Source organism: Lygodium microphyllum, chromosome 6 (genome assembly GCF_053477565.2).
Source record: "Lygodium microphyllum isolate KBCC chromosome 6, Lygodium_microphyllum_v1.1.10, whole genome shotgun sequence".
Classification (NCBI taxonomy): Eukaryota; Viridiplantae; Streptophyta; class Polypodiopsida; order Schizaeales; family Lygodiaceae; genus Lygodium; species Lygodium microphyllum.
Genome location: NC_141140.1, coordinates 78,877,311 through 78,901,904, shown reverse-complemented (window position 1 = coordinate 78,901,904; position 24,594 = coordinate 78,877,311). Strand labels below are relative to the sequence as shown.

At 39.3% G+C, this 24,594-nt stretch overlaps 1 protein-coding gene and 1 pseudogene across 1 annotated transcript; one reads left to right on the top strand and one right to left on the bottom strand.

Moving 5' to 3' along the window:
• The first annotated feature begins 1,263 nt into the window (after positions 1-1,263).
• LOC148034717 (25S ribosomal RNA) lies at positions 1,264-2,263 on the top strand (annotated as a pseudogene).
• A 2,150-nt stretch (positions 2,264-4,413) lies between these two features.
• LOC148034716 (pentatricopeptide repeat-containing protein At5g55740, chloroplastic-like) lies at positions 4,414-13,784 on the bottom strand. The gene is made up of 3 exons (XM_087680702.1): positions 13,535-13,784; positions 4,741-5,118; positions 4,414-4,682 (listed from the first exon to the last, which is right to left on the bottom strand). Exons 1-3 carry the CDS (start codon positions 13,782-13,784, stop codon positions 4,414-4,416), a joined length of 897 nt encoding a protein of 298 aa, XP_087536828.1.
• Positions 13,785-24,594: the final 10,810 nt, after the last annotated feature.

Genomic DNA, 24,594 nt, shown 5'->3' with positions numbered 1-24,594 from the left:
GATCATACGTGGAAGACGAACGAAAAGATGAGGGGCCAACAAGCGCGGGGGTAGGGTGAGGGAAAAGGGGTGATAGGAATTATGAGTAGAGTGGTTTTGTGTTTGGTGTTTTTCTTTTTTCTTTTTTTGTGAATGGGGTAAAAAGATATATATATATATATATATATATATACAGAGAAGGAGGATAGGGGACTTTGTAATGGGGTTATTTTTGTGAAATTAAATGAAACTTAATTTGAATGTTGTCTATTGTTTTTTTTTTAAATTTTAAGGGTAAGAATTTAAAAGGTAGAGGGGGTGGGTGGGGTATCGTGGGGGGGGGGGGGGGGGGGGGGAGGGGAGCGGGTGGGAACCTTAGGAGGGCAATGGATGGGCAGGTGGGGGGAGTGTAGGGGCCTTTTTGGGTGGGTGGTGGGCATCGTAGAGGTGGGTGGTTGCCTAGTGGGGGGGTGCGCGGTCACCACCATAGGTGGGCAAGGGAGGCAATGGGATGGGGAGGGTGATAAAATATTGAGGATGCATACTAAGGAGGATCTCTAATGAGCAAATAGACAATCATAATGAGGCAGAAGCATTAACAAAGAAGACCAACTCATATTATCCAAGCATAATGCAAGTACAATTGATGAGAAAATAACCGATAGAATGAGTGTGGGGGTGAGTGCCTTTTATAGGCTTAGAGTAGGTGGTATTGGTAGGTGGAGAAAGGTGGAAAGTGACCATGGTATTCACCAACTGTGGTTTTAATAAACCATGCATACATGACCTAGTCTAAGGCTTTAATTGCAATGCGTTTCTTTGCCTTGTTTGTTCCTTGCAAAGAGGCTATGGTGGATGTCATTGCACATTTCTCAACACCCCTCAATCACAACCAAGAAAGACACAGAGTATACAGAGGTTGTCATGAGTAGAACCTTGCTAAGTGTAGAGATGGAAAGAACCAACCATACAAAGCTAGATGTTGTTAGAAGGCCTCACTAAGTGTGTAGAGGCTATAGTGTGCAGAGGTTACATGAGGAGTATAGGAGCTTATGGTGGGAACATTAGGCAAGTCCACATTTTAAAAATTAAAAAAGTCTATCAGAAAATGAGCTACACAAGAGGGACTGGCAAGTCCTATCCTTTTGTTCTTAGGGTTATTATTATTATTATTCTTCTTTATTGTTGCATTCATTTCTTTGACTGTAGCAAGATATGCTCTTTGAGACCTTTTCTTAGCATATAATTTTTTTTCAATATGCCCAGTTTTCTTACAAAAGTCATAGATTAGCAGGGAAAGAAGACCGTGTTGAGCTTGACTCTAGTCCAACTTTGTGAAATGACTTGAGAAGTGTAGAATAAGTGGAAGCCTTTGGCGCAAGTGAAATACAACTACTTTAAACGTTATGTTACTTACTCCGTGAGGTGGAGGCAGGCCTCGGCCCCTGCTTCTGGTCTTAAGGCGCGCTCGCGTGCCGATCCAAGTGGAAGACATTGTCAAGTGGGGAGTTTGGTTGGGGCGGCACATCTGTTAAAAGATAATGCAGGTGTCCCAAGATGAGCTCAACGAGAACAGAAACACGTGTGGAACAAAAGGGTAAAAGCTCATTTGATTTTGATTTTCAGTACGAATACAAATTGTGAAAGCATGGCCTATCGATCCTTTAGTATTTTTGAATTTGAAGCTAGAGGTGTCAAAAAAGTTACCACAGGGATAATGGGCTTGTGGCAGCCAAGCATTCATAGCGACATTGCTTTTTGATCCTTTGATGTCGGCTCTTCCTATCATTGCCAAGAAGAATTCACCAAGTGTTGGATTGTTCACCCACCAATAGGGAACGTGAGCTGGGTTTAGACAGACAGGTTAGTTTTACCCTACTAATGAGCGGTGCCGCAATAGTAATTCAACTTAGTACGAGAGGAACCATTGATTCACATAAATTGTCATTGCGCTTGGTTGAAAAGCCACTGGCGCGAAGCTACCATGTGTAGGATTATGACTGAATGCCTCTAAGTTAGAATCCATGCTAGATGCGGTGCTCTCTACCTCCCCGGTTGTTACCTGACTAATAGTAGGGGCACTTGTGTGTCGCCGAGAGCATGTGTCGAGAGTCTCCCTCAAGGTGCCAAAAGTGGTCGCCTCGAGGACTCTGAATGGAAATTCCGAACGATCGTGGGGATGAATCCTTTGCAGACTACTTAAATATGTGGCCGGGTATTGTAAGTGGCAGAGTAGCCTTGCTGCTATGATCCACTAAGATTTAATCCGCCGCCGCACTGATTTGTCCCCCTTCCGCTCTATTCGATGGGGTTTTCTTGGCCTTGGCCCTTGTGTGTCATGGCATGCCCCGAAGTCCTTACGCACACCATGCAGCTAATCTAGTCTAGCTCATGTGGGTGGTTTGATCACCTTCTCTTCACATTCCCTGCCCTAGATCACTTGTGTTAGTGTGGTTTTCATGCTTGTCTTACCTCGTCAGCATCCACAACATTTGAAGTCCACCCGCCGTGGCATGGATTCTACGACTCGGATCTTCTGTGCGTCATGTCCACGTGCCTGGAGTTCTCTTCACATGGACATGCACCCTCCACGACGTGGATTCTATGACTTAATACTTTGTACCTCATTGCCTTTATGTGAGCGAGGTTCTCTTTGCGTGGATGCTTGCCCTCGGTGTCATAAAGGGTACGGGATGGCATTCCAAGTTTGTCCATGGCATGGATTCTATGACTCAATCTTATGTGGGTGGGGTTTAGTGCTCACATGGACATGGGCCCTCCGTGGTATGAATGGCATGTCGTGGCATGCCCCCCTCTCCCCCACCACCTGTCTCCCTGCCAATGCAGACGGTAGGGGGAGAGAGAGGGAGAGTAAACAAAATTGTTTCAAAATTAAATTTTTTTAGGGGAGGTTCTTATGGGGGAAGGCATAGGGAAAGCATGGGGGGGAAATATTACAGTGGCATTTTGCGTGAAAGAGCAAAAGAGGAAGTGAAAGGGAGAGCGAATTGCATCTTGCATTTGAGAGGGAGAGGGAGAGAAAGAGAGAAAGAGGGAGAAGGAGAGTTTCTCCGCCGCCGCCATTTGCGAAGAAGAGAAGGAAGTGCACGGTGTCGAAGGGTTTTCGAAAGCAAAGTCGCGACCACAGAGGACCTTGACTAATTTCAGGATAGAAGATCAATAATACGAATAAGCAAGATGAGAGGATTTGTGAGCAGCAAAAGCGGCAAAAAATAGAGGGCATGTTCATACTCTGGATGGTAGAAAACACTGCATTTTGCAGCGAAGTTAGATGCCCATTCAAGTGAATCTGCTGTGGAAAATACATCCTTCCAGTAAATACAAATCTATTGCAGTAAATACAAACTCATGAAGTCCAATCTATTGCAGTCACACTGCATTCTTCTCTACTTGGATAGTCAATCTCCACTTTGAAATCCATATACGGGTCCATTAATGATTGCATCATCTTGCTGGCTGATTGTACTTAAATTTTGTATTCTTTGAAGGAAATAATGCCAATGAATTAATTCAAAGCAGTTGTTGCTGAATCCTAGAACTAGACTGAGTGTCCTTTGAATCTTCCTCAGGTAGAGCTCATGATCTGATAAAGACTGTGTGACCAAGGAACAAAACATGACAAGCACAAACTAGTCTCTAGCCAAACTAGAAGCCCTCAAAATAGGAGGACCGCCATTTCAACATTCCCCCCCATGCACTCCTCAAACTTTCATACACAGACATTGATTGAGAGGATGCATCTGATGCTTGGAAAGCATATATTGGGAGGGAATTTAGCAACATAAAGCAGAGTTTCTTTTTCATGATGGCATGCCCAATGGAACCCATTGTCAAGAAATGCCTATTTACGTGGTTTGAGATTATTTTCCTCCGATGATTTTGCTAACCACATCAAGTAAAGATGCAATAGCCAATGGTTTGGTTAAATAAAAATCCATTCCTGCTTCAATGCACTTCTTTTCATCCTGGGCCATTGCATGAGCTGTTAGTGCAATAACAGGAGTTCGAACACCATATCTATTTTCTTCCATTCGAATCCACTGGGTTGCTTCATAACCATTTAAAATGGGCATCTCATAATCCATGAGGACCAAGTCAAAATCCCGACTCTTTTTTGACTCTGTTCGTTCTTTTGATTGGTTTTTTGAAAGCCTCCCATCTTCCTCAGAGGAAGAAACTTTTCCACGGTATAGGTGCTCTAGAACCAGTCATGCAGCCTCGACGATTATCAACACACTCAACTGTTGCCCCTAAACGAATCAATTGTGTCTTTGTTAATCTTTGCAATATAGGATTGTCTTCTGCCACAAGTATGTGCATTGCTGCCAAAACACCCCACGTTTTCGAATAAGGTCGTCCCCTTTTTGATCGCTCTTCTCCACCCGAATCCAAAAAAGCAGGTCGAAAGCAACATCATCCACTAAAAAGAATCTCTCTGGTCCCGCAAGCTTTTATGGCATACACATAAGTGACAGCATCTCCAGAAATTCCTTCCAGCCGCATTAATTTGAAGTAGTGCAGTGCTTCACTAGCAAGTCCATATTCAGCATACCTTGTAATCAACACACTCCACACAACCACATCTTGAACTGGTAGCTTGTTAAGCACCTCATGTGCTTCTGCTAGTAAGCCACATTTGCAGAACATATCTATTGCAGTGCCTCCAATACAGGGGCTGCTCTCTAAACCATGTATAATGAAACAATTGAATAATTGCTGGCCTCTTTCTATTGTTCTTACCATACCACAAGCTTTCAAGCTGCATCTGTACAAAACAAGCTAATGCTTCATTGCCATAGCCATTATCAATGTAGCAAGTTATCATGGCATTCCACGGCACTATATCTTTACCCTGTAGTTGTTCAAGTGTTTCATGTGCTTCTGAAACTGAGCCAAACTTCCCAAACATATCCACCACTATGCTTCCCATAAATATATTCACTTCCAAACCTCTCTTCACAAACTCCATATATAATTGTTTGCCTACATTCATGTATCCTATGCTAATACAGGCTTTCAAGCTACAAACAAATGTAACAACATTTGGAGACATATCTTTAAGCTGCATCTGTACAAAACACATCACTGCTTGCTCATCATATCCATGTTGAACATAACCTGTAATCAACGCACTCCATGATATGACATCTCGAGCTGAAATATTGTCAAATACTTCTTGGGCTTTTCCAAGCATGCCAGATTTTGCATACATGTCAACCAAAGCATTACAGATAAGTTCCTCTTGCTCCAAACCCCTCTCCACTATATTGCCCATGCAGAACAAAAATGCAAACACAACGACTAAGTATGTACAAAGTAACAAATGTCACACACACAACTTTTTGGTGGATTCCACACCTCGAAGGCATAGCAATACGACATCCACCCCCTCTGATCCTACGCATCCTCCGGATGGGACAACTACCCATGATCATTGTTGTCAAGTTCCAGGAACATATCAATCTCTTCATTGACTATTTCCGGTATATCAGCAAGGTTATCTGTCATATCATGTGTCTCTTCTACTGGAGTTTCTTCTCGTTGCTCTTCTCTTGCAAATTCTTCCAATGCATAATCCTCATCATCTCTTTTTTTGAAAATCTTGATTCTTTTTCCTGCAATGGGCACTCTAAGCACTGTCCAATCCAATTCTTAAGCTCATATGTTGCATTATCAAAGACATGTCTGACTATGTATGGCCCAAACCATCTTTTCACCATCTTCTGAAGTGCAGTATGCTGATTTTCAAGGCTACTATCAAAGACTAATACCCAGTCTCCCTCTTCTATTGCTCTAGGCCGCAAGCGATGCCTACTATCAAACCTGTCCTTATTTCTAAGTCTATCAACCTTCAACCTATCAATAGCTAGCTGAATATCCTCTGGTCTTCTCTCCAACTGCTGGATCCGAAGAGCTAAGAGCTCCTCTCTCATCAAATCCTCCTGCCAAGGTAAAACTAACCAAGTTAAAGTACAAGTCTCAGTCAGCATAATCGGTTTCTGACCATACATCAACTCTGCGGGCATATATCCTGTGATAACATTGTGAGTCGTATGATCATCCCACAAAGCAAATGGTAGAAGTCTCGGCCATTCTCCAATCCGTCCTTTGCATGCTTTGGTTGATGCTTTCACTATTGGCGGATGCCCTCTTTCACTCTTTCCATTTCCCTCTGGATTGTATGCTGTGGTTAGAGCCAACTTGATTCCTAGTTGAGGGAAAAACTCAGTAGCTTCATTTGCATCCAATTCACCGCGATCTGCACTAATCTTACCAATACAACCATACCTATAGAAAATTTCTTCCAATAAGAACTTACACACTGCACTAGTGGTCTTCGTTCTCAAAGGTCTGCCCTCAACATGATTGGTAAGATCCTCTCTAGCCAAAACAATATATCTCATTTGCCATAGACCCATCGGCATAGTAACCAAGTCAACTACCCACTTATAATGAATGCATAGCGGATAGGTCGGATGAAGCTCATCTCGATGACGCACTATGGAATACATCTGACAGTCTCTGCAAGTCTCTACAAAGCAAGAAACATCTCTGTACATGCCTTTCCACCAATATTTCTCCTTGATTTTCTCATAAGTAGCCCACACTCCTCTATGACCAGCCCAAGGATTCTCATGAAACTCTCTCATCACTTGTAACTAGGTCTCTTTATTGCAGACAACCCGCAAGGGTAATCCTCCTCTTTTCTTCGGGTGCTTCCAAAGAAATCCGTCCTTGAGAAAATAACCATAGGATTTTCTTCTGATCTTCTTGAACGCTTCGTCTGTCCATTCATCTCTTTTGCTTAGTACTAAGGTACTTGCCAATCTGCAACCAATCTCCAACATAGAGTTCTTCTATGAAGGCCACAATATCATAGACATGGCAAACATGATCACCCATAGCGGCGGCTGAAATTTTTGCATCATCCTCTTTTGCAAGTAGTGTCTCCTCATCATCATATCTCGCTCTAGACAGCATATCCGCCACTGGATTATCCTTCCCTGCTATGTGTTTAAATTCTAGATTTAATGACTTGATGTATGCAATCCATCTCAGCATAGCTATATCCGGAGTAGATCAACTCGTAATCATACCTATCAATGGCAAGCAATCTGTCTCTACCACAACTAGGGCTCCAATAAAGTACTCCTTGTCACATTTGAGAGCCGTAAAAATTCCCAGTAACTCCCTCTTGATTTGCGGGTACCTCCTCTGTCTCTCGTTTAGGACTTTCACCCCAAATAGAATAGCATACCTGTTTCCATCTGCATCATCTTGACCCACAGCCTAACCTATGCCAATCGGACTAGTGTCAACTGTCAATACAATAGGCCTTCCACAATTATAATCCGCTTTCCTGAGAGTAGGAACAATTTGCAATAATTTCTTCAATTTTCACATGGCTCTAGTGTGGCTCTCATCCCAATAAAATTTCTGCCCCTTTCGAAGTAGCTGATATAAACAATCTTCTATGTGTGCAAAATGGGGTATCCAAATCATGTAAAGCACACAGGCTCTAATGAATCTCCGTACCTCTAAAGTGGTAGAACAATACTACGTAATCTTACCTATAGCATCCACCTTCTTAGGTGAAGGTTTCCTGCCATAATACCCACACATATGTCCAACAATGACGACCTCATTTACTCCAAAAACAGATTCCTGCCCTAATAGTGTCAAGTTCACTTCTTCTAACCTGGCCAAAATCTTTTCACAAGCTGAAATATGATCAGCCACAAAATATCTACATCCCTACTCATTTAGACTCTCATTCTTCTCTTCTTCTACACACCCCTTAATGGGAACATCATCCAAGAAAGGCATGGTAAGCTGAGGTATGTACTCTCGAAGGACCTTATGCATGGCATTCATCATATGCGCGACATAATTAGTGGCACCTTGAGGCAAGGTACACATCCTAACAAGCCCAATAGGAGTTCTCATAGTGGTTATATCCCTGCTTTCCAAAGCCAGCTGAAACTGATCATATCCTGAATACAAGTCACCTAAAGAATAGATGGCATGTCTAGCAAATGCTTCTGCAAACTCATCCACAACTGGACCTATACCAACATTCCTGATAGTAACTCTGTTTACTGGCTGCATGTCCTGTATAAATCAGAGAGTACCATTCTTCTTTGGAACCGTAAACCACCTATTTGAGTATAGTGCAGATGACGGTTCTAGGATTCCCATCCTGATTTTCTCATTCAACAAGTCAACTATCTTTGGCAGGTGTGTTCTAGGCACTGGAATAGGTCGGATAGGGGCAACAATATCCGGATTCACACATCCAATCTCATGCGAAAAGAAAGCAAACCCCCTTCCATGTTGCTCAAGCATATCATGAAAGCACTGCTTCTCTGAGGATAGCAAGAAATCATCATTTCCATTTTTTAATTTAGCAAGAGTCTCTGCTGAAAATTTGTGGCCTATATGCTCTCAATTCCTCAAAATTGGCTGCTTGGCAGCCCTCTCTATTTGCTGATCACTATTAGGTGGAAGCGGTCCAGCTATCGGCTTCACCTTCTTATGCGTCTTGTATTTTGTGTCAACCCTGGCTTCATTATGATCCTCTGCATTACTCAAATCTTGTTGTAAATCAGCAATTCTACACTCTGGTGGCTGAATATCCTTAGCCCTCTGCTCTATAGACTGCATAGGAACAACCCTAAACTCTGGATGCTGAAATATTTCAGCAGTAAACTCTATTGGCTAAAAGTTTTCAGCCCTCTATGTCTCTGTAGGCTGATCATAATCAGCCGAAAACTCTGTTTGCTGAATTTCTTCAGCACTCAACACTTTTTGCTGAGTCACCTTAGCCTCTGACTCTATCTGTGACACAAAATCTGAAATTTCATGACATGTCCAGGGACTGCACTGATACTTTACTGTGACAACTTTGCATATCAGTTTTCAGCATATTTTCCATCTCTGTCATCATATTTGCACAAACCGTACTATCCCACATCCCATCTATATGCTCGTCATCCTCTAAAATACTTGCATTTTTCAAATATGTTTCCTTCCTACATATGTACTGCCTGGCAGCTCTAGGCAACTAAGAAATCTTTTGATAACTCATCGAACTGTTTGCTGAAATTCCAACAAAATTAGAGGAGAAAACACTGCTTCCAAGAGGCGAGAACTCCAATCTCCTCTGCTATGTACCACCATTGTCTCGCGGAATAGCAGTACCTAATGAAAACCTGAATCCCTCACAGTGGTCAAAGGTGCATCTCAAAGAGTATCCCTGTTTCTAGCGTGATTTACACACACAGTCATAAACTAGACTGCTCTCATACCATCTTTACTGTGAATCTGTGCATAAGCAGATCCATCATCCATTACTTTTGTCTCCATGCGCATCTCTATGATGAATGGCTATCCTAGGATTATGGGGTAAGAGCATGAATCCTGCACAAAGAAATGGAAATCCTCCTCAACATCTCCAATAGAAATCCTGACACTAGGACAGACAACATACAAATCACTTGCAGTATTGTTGGCGGCTCTCATACGCCACCCATGCTCTGCATCCATAGGCCATCTATTACTTTCATAAACTCCATGAACTATGAGATTAATCTCTGAACCATGATCCACCAAAGCAACATAAGGCACCTATTTCTCTCCAATTTTTACCATTGTTTCTGTAGTTGCCCTAGCCCAATGACTCCGCGAAAAATGACTACGCGGTACCAAGATAGGCTCATCAGTTTCAACATAATGCATAGGCTGAACCCTCTTCTCTATTTGCGGAAAAACAGAAGCATTCTCAACCATAACCTCATCCTCATCCTCATCCAACTCCCCAATCAAAACTCCTTGTGTATTAGTAGTGGGCAATGTATGTCTTTTCCTCTTCATGACTTCTTGGAACTTATCTTGAAACTCTCTTTTCGAGATGCCCAAAACCTCAGAAATAGTAAAAGTCACCTCACTGCCAAGTATCTTATTATTAAAGATTTTCTTCATGTCCGTAGATGTCTCAATATCGGACATTAATCTAAATCCTGGCTGCTTTCTCTGTCTAGGTTCCTACATCTTTTCTTTCTTTTGAGCATCTTCCATTTGTCGTTCTGGCCCTGGTCTCAAAGATGGCCCTGCAGTAGTAGGTGGAGTAACAAACTCACCCCCTCTAGTCTTTTTAGCTGCATTTGGATTCTCTTCATCTCTCTTACGCTTCTCCTCAACAAGTACATCTGCTCCCTAAGACTTAGCCAAGTAGGCATAAATAGTATACCTGTCAACAAGCGAATCCCAACCTGTCTCAGATCTGATGCTAGAACCTGCACTAGTCAAAACAGTCTGCTGAATTTTCCCCTTGTTTGCCATCTCCAAAGCATATGTCCAAATGTTGACTGACTCTCTGGACCTTTCTCAATCTGGACTCCATATGCAAAAGCATCTCCTCTAGCTGCCACATAAGAAGTATACGCAGCCATGTTATCTACTAATTTCTTCATTTCGCCTTTTTCAAAATTGGTAGCAAGCGGAGCTCCTGTTTCAGTCAACCAAATCTTGCCATCTTGTCCCCAAAATACCGAATTCTTCCTCCTTGCATCTTGAAAAGATTCACAATCCCTGCAATGCTAATGGTCCGTACTATCACACCAAATACATCTTTGATCTCTCCTAGGTGCACTAGGAGCACTTCTAGGTGCACTAGGAGCACTAGAAGAAATAGTAGGCATGGTTGAAGCAAATTGCTCTTTCAATTTTCACACCAATTTTTCTTTAACTGACTCCGGTGTCAAATCCGTTATGCCTTTGATTATGTCATCAAGAGAGGAAGGAACCGACGGAGCGGATGGTTTTGGAGCAGAAGGAGTCGGCATCGGTCTTGGAACAGGAGGAACAGGAGGATTAGAAACAGTAGGCACTGGCATAGGCCAAGAATCTGGCTGAGGAAGAGAAGAAATGACAGGGGTAGAAGCAGACATAGGAGCAGAAGACGACGTCTGTGTCATAGATCCATTCTATAGGCGGGTCTTCCATATCCGCCTCTTGGTCAAAGTCGAGACCGCATCTTGGGCATCTTGCCAATTTGTTTTAAGACCCATAGGCTTCGTTCAATCCTCAAGAAGCTCTCCTAATTCTTCCTGAAGAGCAGGATCCACAGCTTGCAAGAAAATCTCAACTTTGTCAACATTCAATGCTCTTTGTTCAATAGCATCAAGCTAACTATACATCTCTTCAAATTCTCGTATCAATTTTGAAGCAGCTAGACCTTTGTTTGGCATGTAGACCCAGTCTCGGAATGATCGCCATGTAGCCATCCCAAAGTCCTCAAGAAAATACTCCTCTTTTAGGGCCTTCTTAAAATCTTGCCAATGCGAATTTTGAAGGAAAATATCAATCACTTTTACCCTCAAGGCGGGTGTGACAAGGCGAAGAAAATATTTATCTTAAGTCCTGTTGGTACTCCAAAAAATCCCATCTTGATCTCATACGTCTTCAAATAAGCTGATACATTACGGCCATCAAATAACTTCTTTTCATTCTCAACTGCTTCAATCGCCTTAGTCGCACTAATTTCATTCTCATGCTCCGAATATAGTTGCCTTTGTTGAGACAACTGTTGTTGATGTAACTGCTGCTGCTACTGCATATATAATTGTGTCTGCTGATTTTGAAGCTGCATATACATAGACATATTCTACAAAATTTTCTTTAAATCATCTGTAGAAGTACTTGAAGCAGAAGTCGATGATGAAGCTGAAGTAGAGGACAAAGCACGAATCGTAGAAGAGGCTGAAACTGATGCTGAAGTATCTCCCATCCTAAAATTTACATGCAACGCTTTCACGTTGGGTTCACCAAAGATGACAAAGGGTTTTCAAAAGCAAAGTCGCGACCACAGAGGACCTTGACTAATTTTAGGATAGAAGATCAATCATACAAATAAGCAAGATGAGAGAATTTGTGAATAGCAAAAGCGACAGAAAACAGAGAGCATGTTCATACTCTGGATGGTAGAAAACACTGCATTTTGTAGAGAAGTTAGATGCCCATTCAAGTGAATCTGCTGTGGAAAATCTACTCGAATACTGGAGTATTCATACACCTTTTCTTCCCATGAAACATGAAACTTGATTGCTTACATGTACACTACAATCAATAACATCCTTCCAGTAAATACAAACAATGTATACTGCTTTTAGTCATTCTGAGAATGTCCACATGAGACTTGGCATAAAATTTGTACATCCACCCATTCCATAGCAAAGCAGCAAACTCATGAAGTCCAATCTATTGCAGTCACACTGCATTCTTCTCTACTTGGACAGTCAATCTCCACTTTGAAATCCATATATGGGTCCATCAATGATTGCATCATCTTGCTGGCTGACTGTACTTAAATTTTGTATTCTCTAAAGGAAATAATGCCAAAGAAGTAATTCAAATCAGTTGTTGCTGAATCCCAGAACCAGACTGAGTGTCCTTCGAATCTTCCTTAGGTAGAGCTCATGATCTGATAAAGACTATGTGACCAAGGAACAAAACATGACCAGCACAAACTAGTCTCCAGCCAAATTGGAGGCCCTTTATAATGCAAAATAGCAAGACCGCCATTTCAGCATTCCCCCCCATGCACCTTTCAAACTTTCATACACAGACATTGATTGAGAGGATGCATCTGATGCTTGAAAAGCATATATTGGGAGGGAATTTAGCAGCATAAAGCATAGTTTCTTTTTCATGATGGCATGCCCATTGGAACCCATTGTCAAGAAATGCCTCTTTATGTGGTTTGAGATTATTTTCCTTCGATGATTATGCCCAGTGGTTTGGTTAAATAAAAATCCATTCCTGCTTCAATGCACTTCTTTTCATCCTGGGCCATTGCATGAGCTGTCAGTGCAATAACAGGAGTTCGAACACCATATCTATTTTCTTCCATTCAAATCCGTTGGGTTGCTTCATAACCAGTTAAAATGGGCATCTCACAATCCATGAGGACCAAGTCAAAAGCCCTCTTTTGACTCTGTTCGTTCTTCTGCTTGATTTTTTGAAAGCCTCCCATCTTCCTTAGAGGAAGAAACTTTTCCACGATATAGGTGCTTTAGAACCTGTCGTGCAACCTCGGCACCATTATCAACACACTCAACCGTTGCCCCTAAACGAATCAATTGTGTCTTTGTTAATCTTTGCAATATAGGATTGTCTTCTGCCACAAGTATGTGCATTGCTGCCAAAACACCCCATGTTTTCGAATAAGGTCGTCCCCTTTTTTATCACTCTCTTCCACCTGAATCCAAAAAGCAGGTCGAAAGTAACATCATCCTACTTTGAAGTAGTGCAGTGCTTCACTAGCAAGTCCATATTCAACGTACCCTGCAATCAACACACTCCACACAACCACATCTCAAACTGGCAGCTTGTTAAGCACCTCATGTACTTCTGCTAGTAAGCCACATTTGCAGAACATATCTATTGCAGCACCTCCAATACAGGGGCTACTCTCTAAACCATGTATAATGAAACAATTGATGAATAATTGCTGGCCTCTTTCTATTGCTCTTACCATACCATAGACTTTCAAGCTGCATTTGTTCAAAAGCTAATGCTTCATTGCCATAGCCATTATCAATGTAGCAAGTTATCATGGCATTCCATGGCACTATATCTTTACCTTGTAGTTGTTCAAGTGTTTCCTGTGCTTCTGAAACTGAGCCAAACTTCCCAAACATATCCACCACTATGCTTCCCACAAATATATTCACTTCCAAACCTCTCTTCACAACCTCCATATATAATTGTTTGCCTGCATTCATGGATCCTATGCTAATACAGGCTTTCAAGCTACAAACAAATGTAACACCATTTGGAGACATGCCTTCAAGCTACATCTGTACAAAACACATCACTGCTTGCTCATCATATCCATGTTGAACATAACCTGTAATCAATGCACTCCATGATATGACATCTCGAGCTGAAATATTGTCAAATACTTCTTGGGCTTTTCCAAGCATGCCAGATTTTGCATACATGTCAACCAGAGCATTACAGATAAGTTCCTCTTGCTCCAAACCCCTCTCCACTATATTGCCCATGCAGAACAAAAATGCAAACACAACGACTAAGTATGTACAGAGTAACAAATGTCACACACACAACTTTTTGGTGGATTCCACACCTCAGATGCGCAGCAGTACGACAACGGAGGGCGAAGAGGAGCCGCTGTCGCAAAGAGGAGATGCCAAATCCATCCTTGGGCCTTTGTGGTGCGCATTATTCCCTCTTGGTTTGTTTTTGTTTTTCCTCCTTTTCTTTTGCTTGTTTTTGTTAAAAATGATGTGTACTGAGAGAGAAAGAGAGGAAATGAGAGAGGGAGAGGAAGAGATAAAAAGAAAGAAGGAACAAGAGAGAGAGGGAAAAAACATGAAACATAATAAAGAAAGAGAGAAAGAGAGAGAGAGGGAGGGAGAGAGGAAAATGAATGGATGAAAAACAAAGAGAGGGTAGGATCTTGTTCTTTAATTTCTTTTTCTTCGGTTTGTAGCAGCAGCAGCAGCAACAGCAGTAGTAGTAGTAGTAATTGTTGTTGTTGTTTTTTCTTCGTAGTAGTAGTAGTAGTAGTTTTTTCTTCTTTTCTTGTTGTTGGTAGTGGTGGTGGTGGTGGTAGTAGTAGTAGTAGTAGTAGTAGTAGTAGTAGTAGTAGTAGTAGTAGTAGTAGTAGTAGTAGTAGTAGTAGTAGTAGTAGTAGTAGTAGTAGTAGTAGTAGTAGTAGTAGTAGTAGTAGTAGTAGTAGTAGTAGTAGTAGTAGTAGTAGTAGTAGTAGTAGTAGTAGTAGTAGTAGTAGTAGTAGTAGTAGTAGTAGTAGTAGTAGTAGTAGTAGTAGTAGTAGTAGTAGTAGTAGTAGTAGTAGTAGTAGTAGTAGTAGTAGTAGTAGTAGTAGTAGTAGTAGTAGTAGTAGTAGTAGTAGTAGTAGTAGTAGTAGTAGTAGTAGTAGTAGTAGTAGAGAGAGAGAGAGAGAGAGAGAGAGAGGGAGAGAGAGAGAGAGAGAGAGAGAGAGGTTTTGTTAAAGGAAATGAGAGATGGAGAGGAAGAGGAAGAGAGAAAAAGAAAGAAGGAACGAGAGAGAGAGAGAGGGAATAAACATGAAACATAATAAAGAAAGAGAGAAAGAGAGAGAGAGTGAGGGAAAGAGAAGAATGAATGGATAAAAAACAAAGAGAGGGTAAGATCTTGTCTTTAACTTCTTCTTTTCTTGTTTGTAGTAGTAGTAATAGTAGAGTAGTAGTGGTGGTGGTGGTGGTAATAGAAGTGGTGGTGGTGGTGGTGGTGGTGGTGGTAGTAGTACAAAGAGAGAGAGAGAGAGAGAGAGAGAGAGAGAGAGAGAGAGAGAGGTTTTATTTAGGGTGGATCTTGGGTGCGTTCGATGCTTCAGAAAGGCGTGTACTAGTAATAGTAGTGGTATTAGTACAGAGAGAGAGAGAGGTTTTGTTAAAGGTGCACATAAAGGAAAAAACGTGGTGAGGTCTAGTGCAATACCACGGGATAGGGAAACACTCCAACATAGGATAGCTACTCCCTCGTACCAATGCATAGCATATTAGACTTTACATACTGTAGGCCCGCCGTCCGTAGGTGGGTGGAGACTTTACATACGTTAATTTTGTTGAGTTACAAGAGAAGAAATACCTTCTCAAACAAATTAAAAAAGAAAAAAACAATGATAACAAAAACAAATTGTTTGTTGTAACGTAGGCCAAATGGAAAACGATGAAGGCTATGATGTTCAAGATCGTGAAGCATATCTTAATCAGTGTGTCCCATGTCCTTGCTCTCAGTGTAAGCTCTCAATTAGACGAAAACATCGATTGTATATAGAACATGTATGACACTTTGATCAGAGATCATCAATAAGGAGATATCAAAATTTGAGCAAATGGTAGGAAAAGTGTATATCGATCATGCATTGTATTCGCAAACTAATTGAATATCATATACAAAAACATTGGATGTGGCCAAAAAATTTATTACAGGAAGGTGACATCTCATCCCAAGGAGGAGTGCACCCTTTGCGGCCAATTAGAAGAGTTTGTGGGAGTGCGATGGATGAAGTGCTTGAGCCAATCCACCACTTGGAAGACACTACCCAATCTATACTGTCAATACCAAATGAGATAGACTTTCCTACAAACTTGAAGCGTCAGATGGAGGCAATGATCAATGCATTGATGCCTAAAGATGTCAAGACATCTGATCCACTTAGAGAGGAAGCATCCAAACCATTATATGATGGGTGTTGAGTATCTCGCTTAAAGACACTGCTTGCACTCCTAAGTGTGCAAGCAAAATACAAGTGGAGTGATATGAGTGTGACCAAGTTGTTCAGGTATCTTGTACGTAGGATTCGTTGATTTCTTTTTGGTACTATCATAAAAGAAAATTGTGCTTTTTCAAAGTGTTTTATGATTTTTTTTCAGGTTACTGAAGTATCATATATTACCACTTGCAAATACCATGCTTGAGTCTCGTGATGATGTGTGACATGTTTTACAAAAGCTTGGCATGGACTACAATAGCATCCATGCATGTATCCACGATTGCATACTATTTTGAGGAGAATACGAGACTATAGGGACATGTCCATACTATGAACATGACTAAACTCAAAAAGGACACAATAAATAAAAACCCATAAAATAAAAATAGAAAAGAAAGAGGAATCTAAAATAAATGAATATTGCTAATGCATGAATGTAAGTATAAGATGCCCAAAGATGGAAGTAGTTGGATTATGACAACCACCGAAGAAAAATCCTAAAATTGGCGTATGGATCTAATCCATAGGGTAGTGAATGTAAACTTTCAGCACACATATTATTCAAGTCAACAAAGAAAATATATGACATAAAGAACTTGAGAGCTATAATTCTCTCATGTGGTAGATAACACTTGATTGTCCGTCAAGGTCCTTAGCCCTTATATTGTTGCTTTAATCTTGGAGATAAGACTTTATACAAACCACGTTGTATGACTCACCCATGCAATCAGCATGACTATCATAGACTACCAAACTTTGCTAATGATTCCTCATGTGCCTTACCATTCAATGAACCAAATTCACTTCAATTGCCATGCCCTTAGTTGTCTCACCAACCTTGACCAAGAAGCTTTGAATTCTTCTCAATTACACACTCAAACTAGTGTGTCTTCAAGCATTGTCATATCTTTGGTGAACGTAATCTAAAAGGTAAAAGAAATACTTTTATAAGATGGGGGATCAGGTAGTGCAATTAGATGACATAAGATGGTTGCTTTAGATCTTACATATGTATTTGGAGCAATAATAATAGGAGTAGCAATAATAGTTGTACTTACAATAACATTAATAGCAAAGAAGAAGATATGTAAATTCCAACAATAGTAGGCTACTACTAAGCTTGACTCAATCTTGATAATATTGCAAGCTATATAAACTACAATGAAACTATTTGATGGTAGGAATGTATCATTGTATTTGAGGGTCTATGTAAAAAAGTTGAATGTTCATAAACTCAAGTCATGCATAAATAAACTTTATGTAGTTTAGGAAACAACATGGGATGATTTCAAGTAAGCACTAAAAAATGAAAACTTTATAGAAGATGTAGGGGTCACAAAAATAATATTTCATGGAGTGGGTTGAAAGGACCGACAAAGGGTTTGCTATAACATAGTTGCTTCATGAATTTGAGCACATATATATCCAATTGGATGATATAGTATAGCAATTTCTTGAATAAAAAAAGAATGAGTTTCTTATTGAGTTGGCAGACTCTACATGATTGCAATTGAGCCTTAAGCTACTTTTGGAGGATAAAACTAGAAAGAAAGGATTGCAATCAAATTGGAAAGATGTAAAAGATGATATGTTTATGATAGTGAAGCAACAGCGGAGAAGGTCAAGGATGCATGTTAGTGGTGTCCCTTCACTTGCAAACAAGGAAATTGAGAAAATAGATAATTAGTGAGTCACTATTGTGTCTTTGATGAAGGATGATGAAATGGATGAGTTGGTGAAGGGCATGCAAGACTTAAAGCTCAAATTTGCAAACATGAAAAAAAAGGGTAGTCTAGAGAACTAAATGTTTAGATTTCTAAAGGATTTGTGGGTAGATGTGATAATGTAAAGCATGAATACAAATATTGTGCAACATATAAGGATGATTTAGATAAATATCTAATTTTCTTAAAAAATGGGAAAATTAATTTGCATGAAACTATATTTCCACTCAATTTAAGCTTTGAAAGGGTGTTATGTAAGAACTGGTAGATAAAATGACTTTTAAAGATGCATATATTGCCATAGAGGTTGAAACATTTGGCTTGTTGATTGAGAATATTTTTTAGAAGGATTTTGGATGCGAGACTATGTTTGGAAAGAAGATAGAACCTTGGACGCATGCAATGCATACCACAAAGAAAGACAAGATTTTGAGAGATAAGTTGAACAAGACAAGGAACCATATTCAACAAATGATAGAATGCCATGCTCCTAGGGATTCTTTCTCTCTCTATGTATATAGAATACTAAGGCCATTGTAGAGGAAAAGATAGAGTAGAATGATGGGAATCTAGGTTTATAGAAACAAAGGGGAGTGGCAAGCTTAAGTTTGATCAACCTTCACCTCTTGTCAAGCCTCCACCTAAGAAGTATATAGAATATGTCAAAGGAAAGAAGCAGGATCATGGTAAGATGAAAGGAAAGACACTAGGTTATGAATTTTTATATTATAAAGAGAAAGAGACAACTTGTTGGAGATCCAAATAATTCTACCTTATAGCAGGGAAATGAAGGCCAAATTTTGTAGGGTATACAAGTAATGTAGGAAGATGATAATGACACTGCAAAATATAATTGTTGATACTGAAAATATAGTTATACCTCAAGAGGGATAATTCAAATGCATTTCAATGAAAATGAGGTAGCACAAGTTATTCTTAGAAGTCACTATACATCATGAGTCACTTGGCCAGATAAACCACTAAGACTCCAGAGTTAATGTGGGAGATATTGAGGTACCATTCATTTCCTTGATTGATCATGGGTCAAAAATTAATGTTATGGTCAAGATTCTTTATGAAAATGGAAAATGGACATTTGATAGAGAGCATGGATAGAGGATGCAAGCTATGAATAATTCACCATGAAACTTGTATACAACATGTCCTAATGTGAATGTTACTATTGGGGATGTCTAGGATGAACAACACCTTTCGTACGAGATCATTCTTTATATCATTTGAATCTTGGGTAGCCATATATCATAGTGGTTCACATGGAGGCCAATTTTTTGGATGATGGCTTTGCATATGCTAGAATTAGAACCATTATGGAAAGCAGACTATGCAATTTGAACTAGCTTTATGTCTTAATCATTCAAGAAATTATGATAGTATGGGAGACAATCCATTACCTCCCAATGCTAAAGAATTCAAAATTTCTTGTAAGAAAATGGATTTTCAATGTGGATACCATTGTCAAGTGAGACTATAATGGTGCAAATTGGAAAAGGATTTTGCCTCATATAGTAAGAGAGGTGCTTTTTCTACAGATTTTGTGGCGTTTTCAACAAACAATACAATATGTTTCTAGAATTTTGAAAGTATGTGTAGGGCTAAAAAGAGTTGTATTCATAATAAATAGGAAGATATGAAGGCACGTGTTTTGGTTGAAGCTAAGGAATGTATTTCATGAATGTATAATGAGATAATCCTATGTTGATACTATGGATAAACTTTCAACTATGCTAAATTTTGAACTCAGAGGGGGAGGGGGGGTAAACTCTTATATATGTAAGTATATCACATGATTTTAAAAGAAGGAATTTTCAAAATACATTTTTAAATATATTTTTATGTATAAAAGGGTCCATATAAGGGGGTTGCTCATAAATTGAATAGAAAAGAGATGTGTTTTACTTAGAAAACATTCATAGATAAAGGTATTTTTAAATAAGCCTTGAACTCATGTAATATAAATGGTTTACATATAGTGAGTCCCCCTGAGATTTTGAATTGAATATTGGGAATAGTATGGCCAAAGCATGCTATGTGGATATTTACTAGATGATTTAAGTGTTTGCAAAACAAGAATGTATGTGTTTGAATGAAAGGGTTGAAGCAGGGGCTAAAATAACATATAAAATTATGGCAAAAGAGGTTAAACCTATTGCATTGCCATTACCTTTTGATAATGATAAAAATATTGAATTAGCTTCTTGTGAACCAAATTTGAGAGATTTGAAAAATATTGAGCATCTCTTTATGGCAGAGTCCTTATAGGAGTTGAAGATTGGCTGCAAGGATTTTCTTGCATGTGTATAGAGATAGTGCTTTATGGATCTACTATATTTCAACACATAAAATTGGATAAATCCCTCTTGTATCTTGGAATTTTCTATCGATTCTAGTGCCTAAATTTCACATCGGTAAATAACCAATCACATTGACCAGGGTATAAAAGGTGTAAGAGACCTAGTATAGGGCATCCACAAATGATCAAATAATAGTCTCTTCACATTCACTGAACTTTCATGGCTTCCTTCTCTCCTTTATCTCTCTTATTTCCTTTCTCTATCCTTTCCTAGGCTTTCACTCTCCTTTTCTCTCTCTTTCCCCCCTCTTTCCAATATTCTATCTCTTCCCTTTTATCTTTCTTGTCCTCTTATCTACAATTGGTAATAGAGCATTTTCCTTTTCTCAAACTAGCTCTCTTTTTCAGAACAAGAAACCCTATTTATGCAGGAAAAAGATATAGGTATAGTAGAAAAAGGAGTATTACTATTTCCTTTTCTCAAACTAGCTCTCTTTTTCAGAACAAGAAACCCTATTTATGCAGGAAAAAGATATAGGTATGGTAGAAAAAGGAGTATTACTATTGGCTGCTAGCTTTCTCAAAGACAAGCAAGAGTTATGGCTAGATATTTTAACTTTTTTAGAGGTAAAATGTTCAAGTTACTAGGTCATCACTAGGTTTTGTGCTTATATTTAGGAGTTTTTGAAAAAAAAAAGACCTAAAAAAAGTTAGAGAAGGAACAAACTTCAGTTACTTTTTGTTCAAGACTCTTTCTCTCTCTTTTTGTTCATGCTGCCATGGATCATCATGCAAGGAAAACTCCACTTATCTTCAAGATCAGCCCTCAAGATGAATCAATGAGCTCACAAGAGCCTTATCCACTTGCTTAAGACCAACCTAAGCATCCTTTTCAAGTGATGTAGGTCAATGCGTCTCCCAAGATATTTCCCATAATTTTTAGCATGATTTGTGATGCCATCCTTTTTCTCTCTTACTACTCCTCTCCCACTTCTTGGTGCTCTAGTCTTGTATCATTAGCACCAATGGTAGCCTCTAGACTTGCAAATGACCTACTTCCCCTTTCTTCTTGGCGTTTATCCCCATTTTGAAGTATACCATACTATGTGTAGCAAAGGGCATCCATAGCCACTCAACCCAAGCTCTCAAACTCTCAAAAAACATTTAAATCTCAATCCCTAGGATCTTCTTCAACCATTCTTGACCAAGTTTGTATGGGATTGAAGACATGGAGCTCTAAATACAAAGATTCTTCATGGGCAGCCATGAAAACTTCACCTAAAGCTTTCAAATCTTGGAAAAGAAGATGGAACAAGCTTAGGAGAGTCTCCCCATCAATGAATGCCTCAAATATTTGAAGAGTATGATATAACAAAGGTATCTTGCTTTCCCAGGTTGAGTTGATGAAGGATTTGGGCCTCTTGATTGGTGATGCTTCATCCATCCACTCCAAGCATTGAAGAGCTATGTTATTTTTATCCTAATCTCTCTTTCTAATCAATTTTTTGAGCTAAATCTACTTGTTAGAGATACCTAAGGATTTAATCTTGCCTTGTATTTGGAGTATTTTTATTGAGTGAATGTTTTCCAATTGAAATCAATAGCTTCGTTATTCTTACTATTGTATGAGGAATCAGATTAGTCATGGAAAATTTGACCATTTGGTGGATGCTTAACCTCAAAATTCCATTGTGGTGTGTTTTTTGATTTGATTATTAAATTTTTTTAAGGCATTGTAAAATGATAAGCTGGCATTCAATGGCACACTGGACTACTAAGATAAGCCCCTCTTCCACCCCATCCATTACCCATTCTATGCACTTTATAAAAGGACCAAAGTTTCATTTCCTACATGCATCTCATGCTAATTTCCTTAATTCAAAATGTTTGCCATGTACACATACTAGCTACGATAAAGGCCAATGATGGGCAAGATTGCAAGACAAGACTAAGATGACCCTCCCTTACCACTAAAGATCTTGAAGGGATGCACCAACCCACTTGGGGGATCTTTACCCACCCCTCAGTGATCCAAAGATTGATAGTTATATACAGGTACATGTAAATTCAACAAAGAACCCAAATCTCAAAGGAAATATACTAATGAAATTGTATTGTCAAGTCATGTATGCCATGCTCTTAGGAGATATTTAGTGAATGAAGATATATATCACTACTATTGAGAATGCATGCATAGGTTGTCTCATTAATGCAAGCCTCACATGGATGTTCATGGTATTAATAATTTATTTTATTTTGATCAAGACATGGCATATGCTTTTCAGTCTTGAGGTATGAGAAAAGTGCAAATTTGGGTCAAAATAAGTAGTGTACTAGGTGCAAGACTTTTAGAACTACTACAGTAATCCATTTATAGAAAATTGAGTGTTGCTACTAGGAAAAGGCCCTATATCTCCTCTTTAAAAGGAAACACCATCTTCATTTAAAATAAACAACCTCCATGATCAAAGCTATTCTTGGGAAGATATTGGCCTTTTTGTGTACGTGGTCAAGTGAGACATGATGCAGATAGCCCCTATATAATACAGAAAGTGAGCTACACAAACTTTTGAATATTTTTATTCATAAAAATTGTTACATCAACTCATATAAGGAATTCCTCTCTTTGGATTGAATAAAAAAGTTCTTAATTTGGATTAACAAATTGAAAATCACACCTTTTTTTGTGTAGTAGGGTCCTCTAGACTGCATATGCTAAGGCATAAAGGCAAAGCAAAGACCTAGGACAAGGTCCAAAGGGAGATTAGAGACTCTTGAGCATTAATGAATGCTGAATCTAGCCTAGCCGAAGATTATAATAGTGTAATGCAAGAAGAAGTTCTAGATACGTACCCCTACTAGCATGAGCTACATCATATAGAGAGGTATGATGACATGGTTTCCAACTATCATCAAATGCAATCTAATATTGACCTAGAAATCAAGCAAGTGGCCCTCTCCAACTATTAGATTCAACAAAAATGGAGCAACTCACCACTCTTTTTTCCTAATTAGCCACCACTTCAGTGCAAGAGAGGGCAAATGAGTCCAAGCATGAAACATGAAGGCCTCCACCATTCAAGCCACAATACATGGCCTATAGGATATATCCTTGGAGTAAAGGCATCCCATCAAGCACTTATCAGATTGATGAGAAATTGAATTGGCTAAAATATATGCAAGAAAGTACAATAAGAATAAGGATTTTCAACAAAGATTTGTGCATCCGAGAACTCCAATGAGGTAGGACCAATATGGTTGTGTTTATAGAGGAAATACCATGCCCATTAGTAGCCCAAAAATCCCCATTTATGCTCCCTTTAATGATGAAAGGAAATAAGTAGTTTAAAATGGCACTTAACCCACATGGAGATGGTAAGTATGCTTAAATTAGGCCAAGAAATTCACTAGTCCAGAGTGATCCAAGTGGTTAAAAATTTATCTCATCTGTGAAGGATAAGAAAAAAAAAAGGGCTTATGTCTTAAGTGAGGAGATAAGTACATGATGGACCATGCCACAAAATGCCCCAACAAAACAACAAAGTTCAAAGTTCATAGCATATATTTTATGGATGATTAGCTAAACTAAGATGAGAAATCAAATGCTTTAAGTGCTAGAAATAACTTAGTACATTTTGAAAAGGAGGACTATGATAAGAACCTATGCCAAGAATAGTTCTATGATCTAGTGGATGGTTGGGTTTCTCTTCGACCCAATTGGTTGCTTTCCTCATGATATTGATTTTATTACTCCTACTATGCCCTCTCATGCTACCAGTTTCATGTGATCCATCTCCATGGATGCATGGACATGCCCTAGGATCCTAAGTATACTACCATTCAAGGGAAAATCAATCAAAACTATGTATTCATATTGGTGGATAGTGGTAGCACACAAGGTTTTGCCAATAAACTAGTTGTTGATATGCTAAATTTTCTTTCTAGAAAATTAGAGCACCCCTGACATTTCAAGCGACAAATGGTGATGAAGAAATAAGTACACATGTATGCTAATAGATATTTGTCTTTCACTTGAATAAGGAGAACATAGATCATGTCAAGCATCGCGTGATGGGGGGATGTGCTTGAGCTGCTGCACCAAACACATACTGTACACACAAGAGAAAGCTCACTCAAGAACACAAGAAGAGAGATGGAGGCCAAAACATTTTCTTGTTGGTTTCTTCTTCTTCTTCCACACACTATACAATGTACACAAAGTATAGATAAGATACAACATAAAGGAAAGTGGCCTTCTAAGTCAAACAATGCAT

Bases quoted from the DNA above. Each gene is read 5' to 3' on its own strand.
- LOC148034716 (XM_087680702.1), bottom strand. From the start codon at position 13,784: ATGAATGCAGGCAAACAATTATATATGGAGGTTGTGAAGAGAGGTTTG. The intron at 5,119-13,534 runs GTAAGAGCAATA...CGTTGATTACAG, and splicing joins GCTTGAAAGTCTATGGTATG to GTTATGTTCAACATGGATAT. The intron at 4,683-4,740 runs GTAAGAACAATA...TACATGGTTTAG, and splicing joins GCTTGAAAGCTTGTGGTATG to AGAGCAGCCCCTGTATTGGA.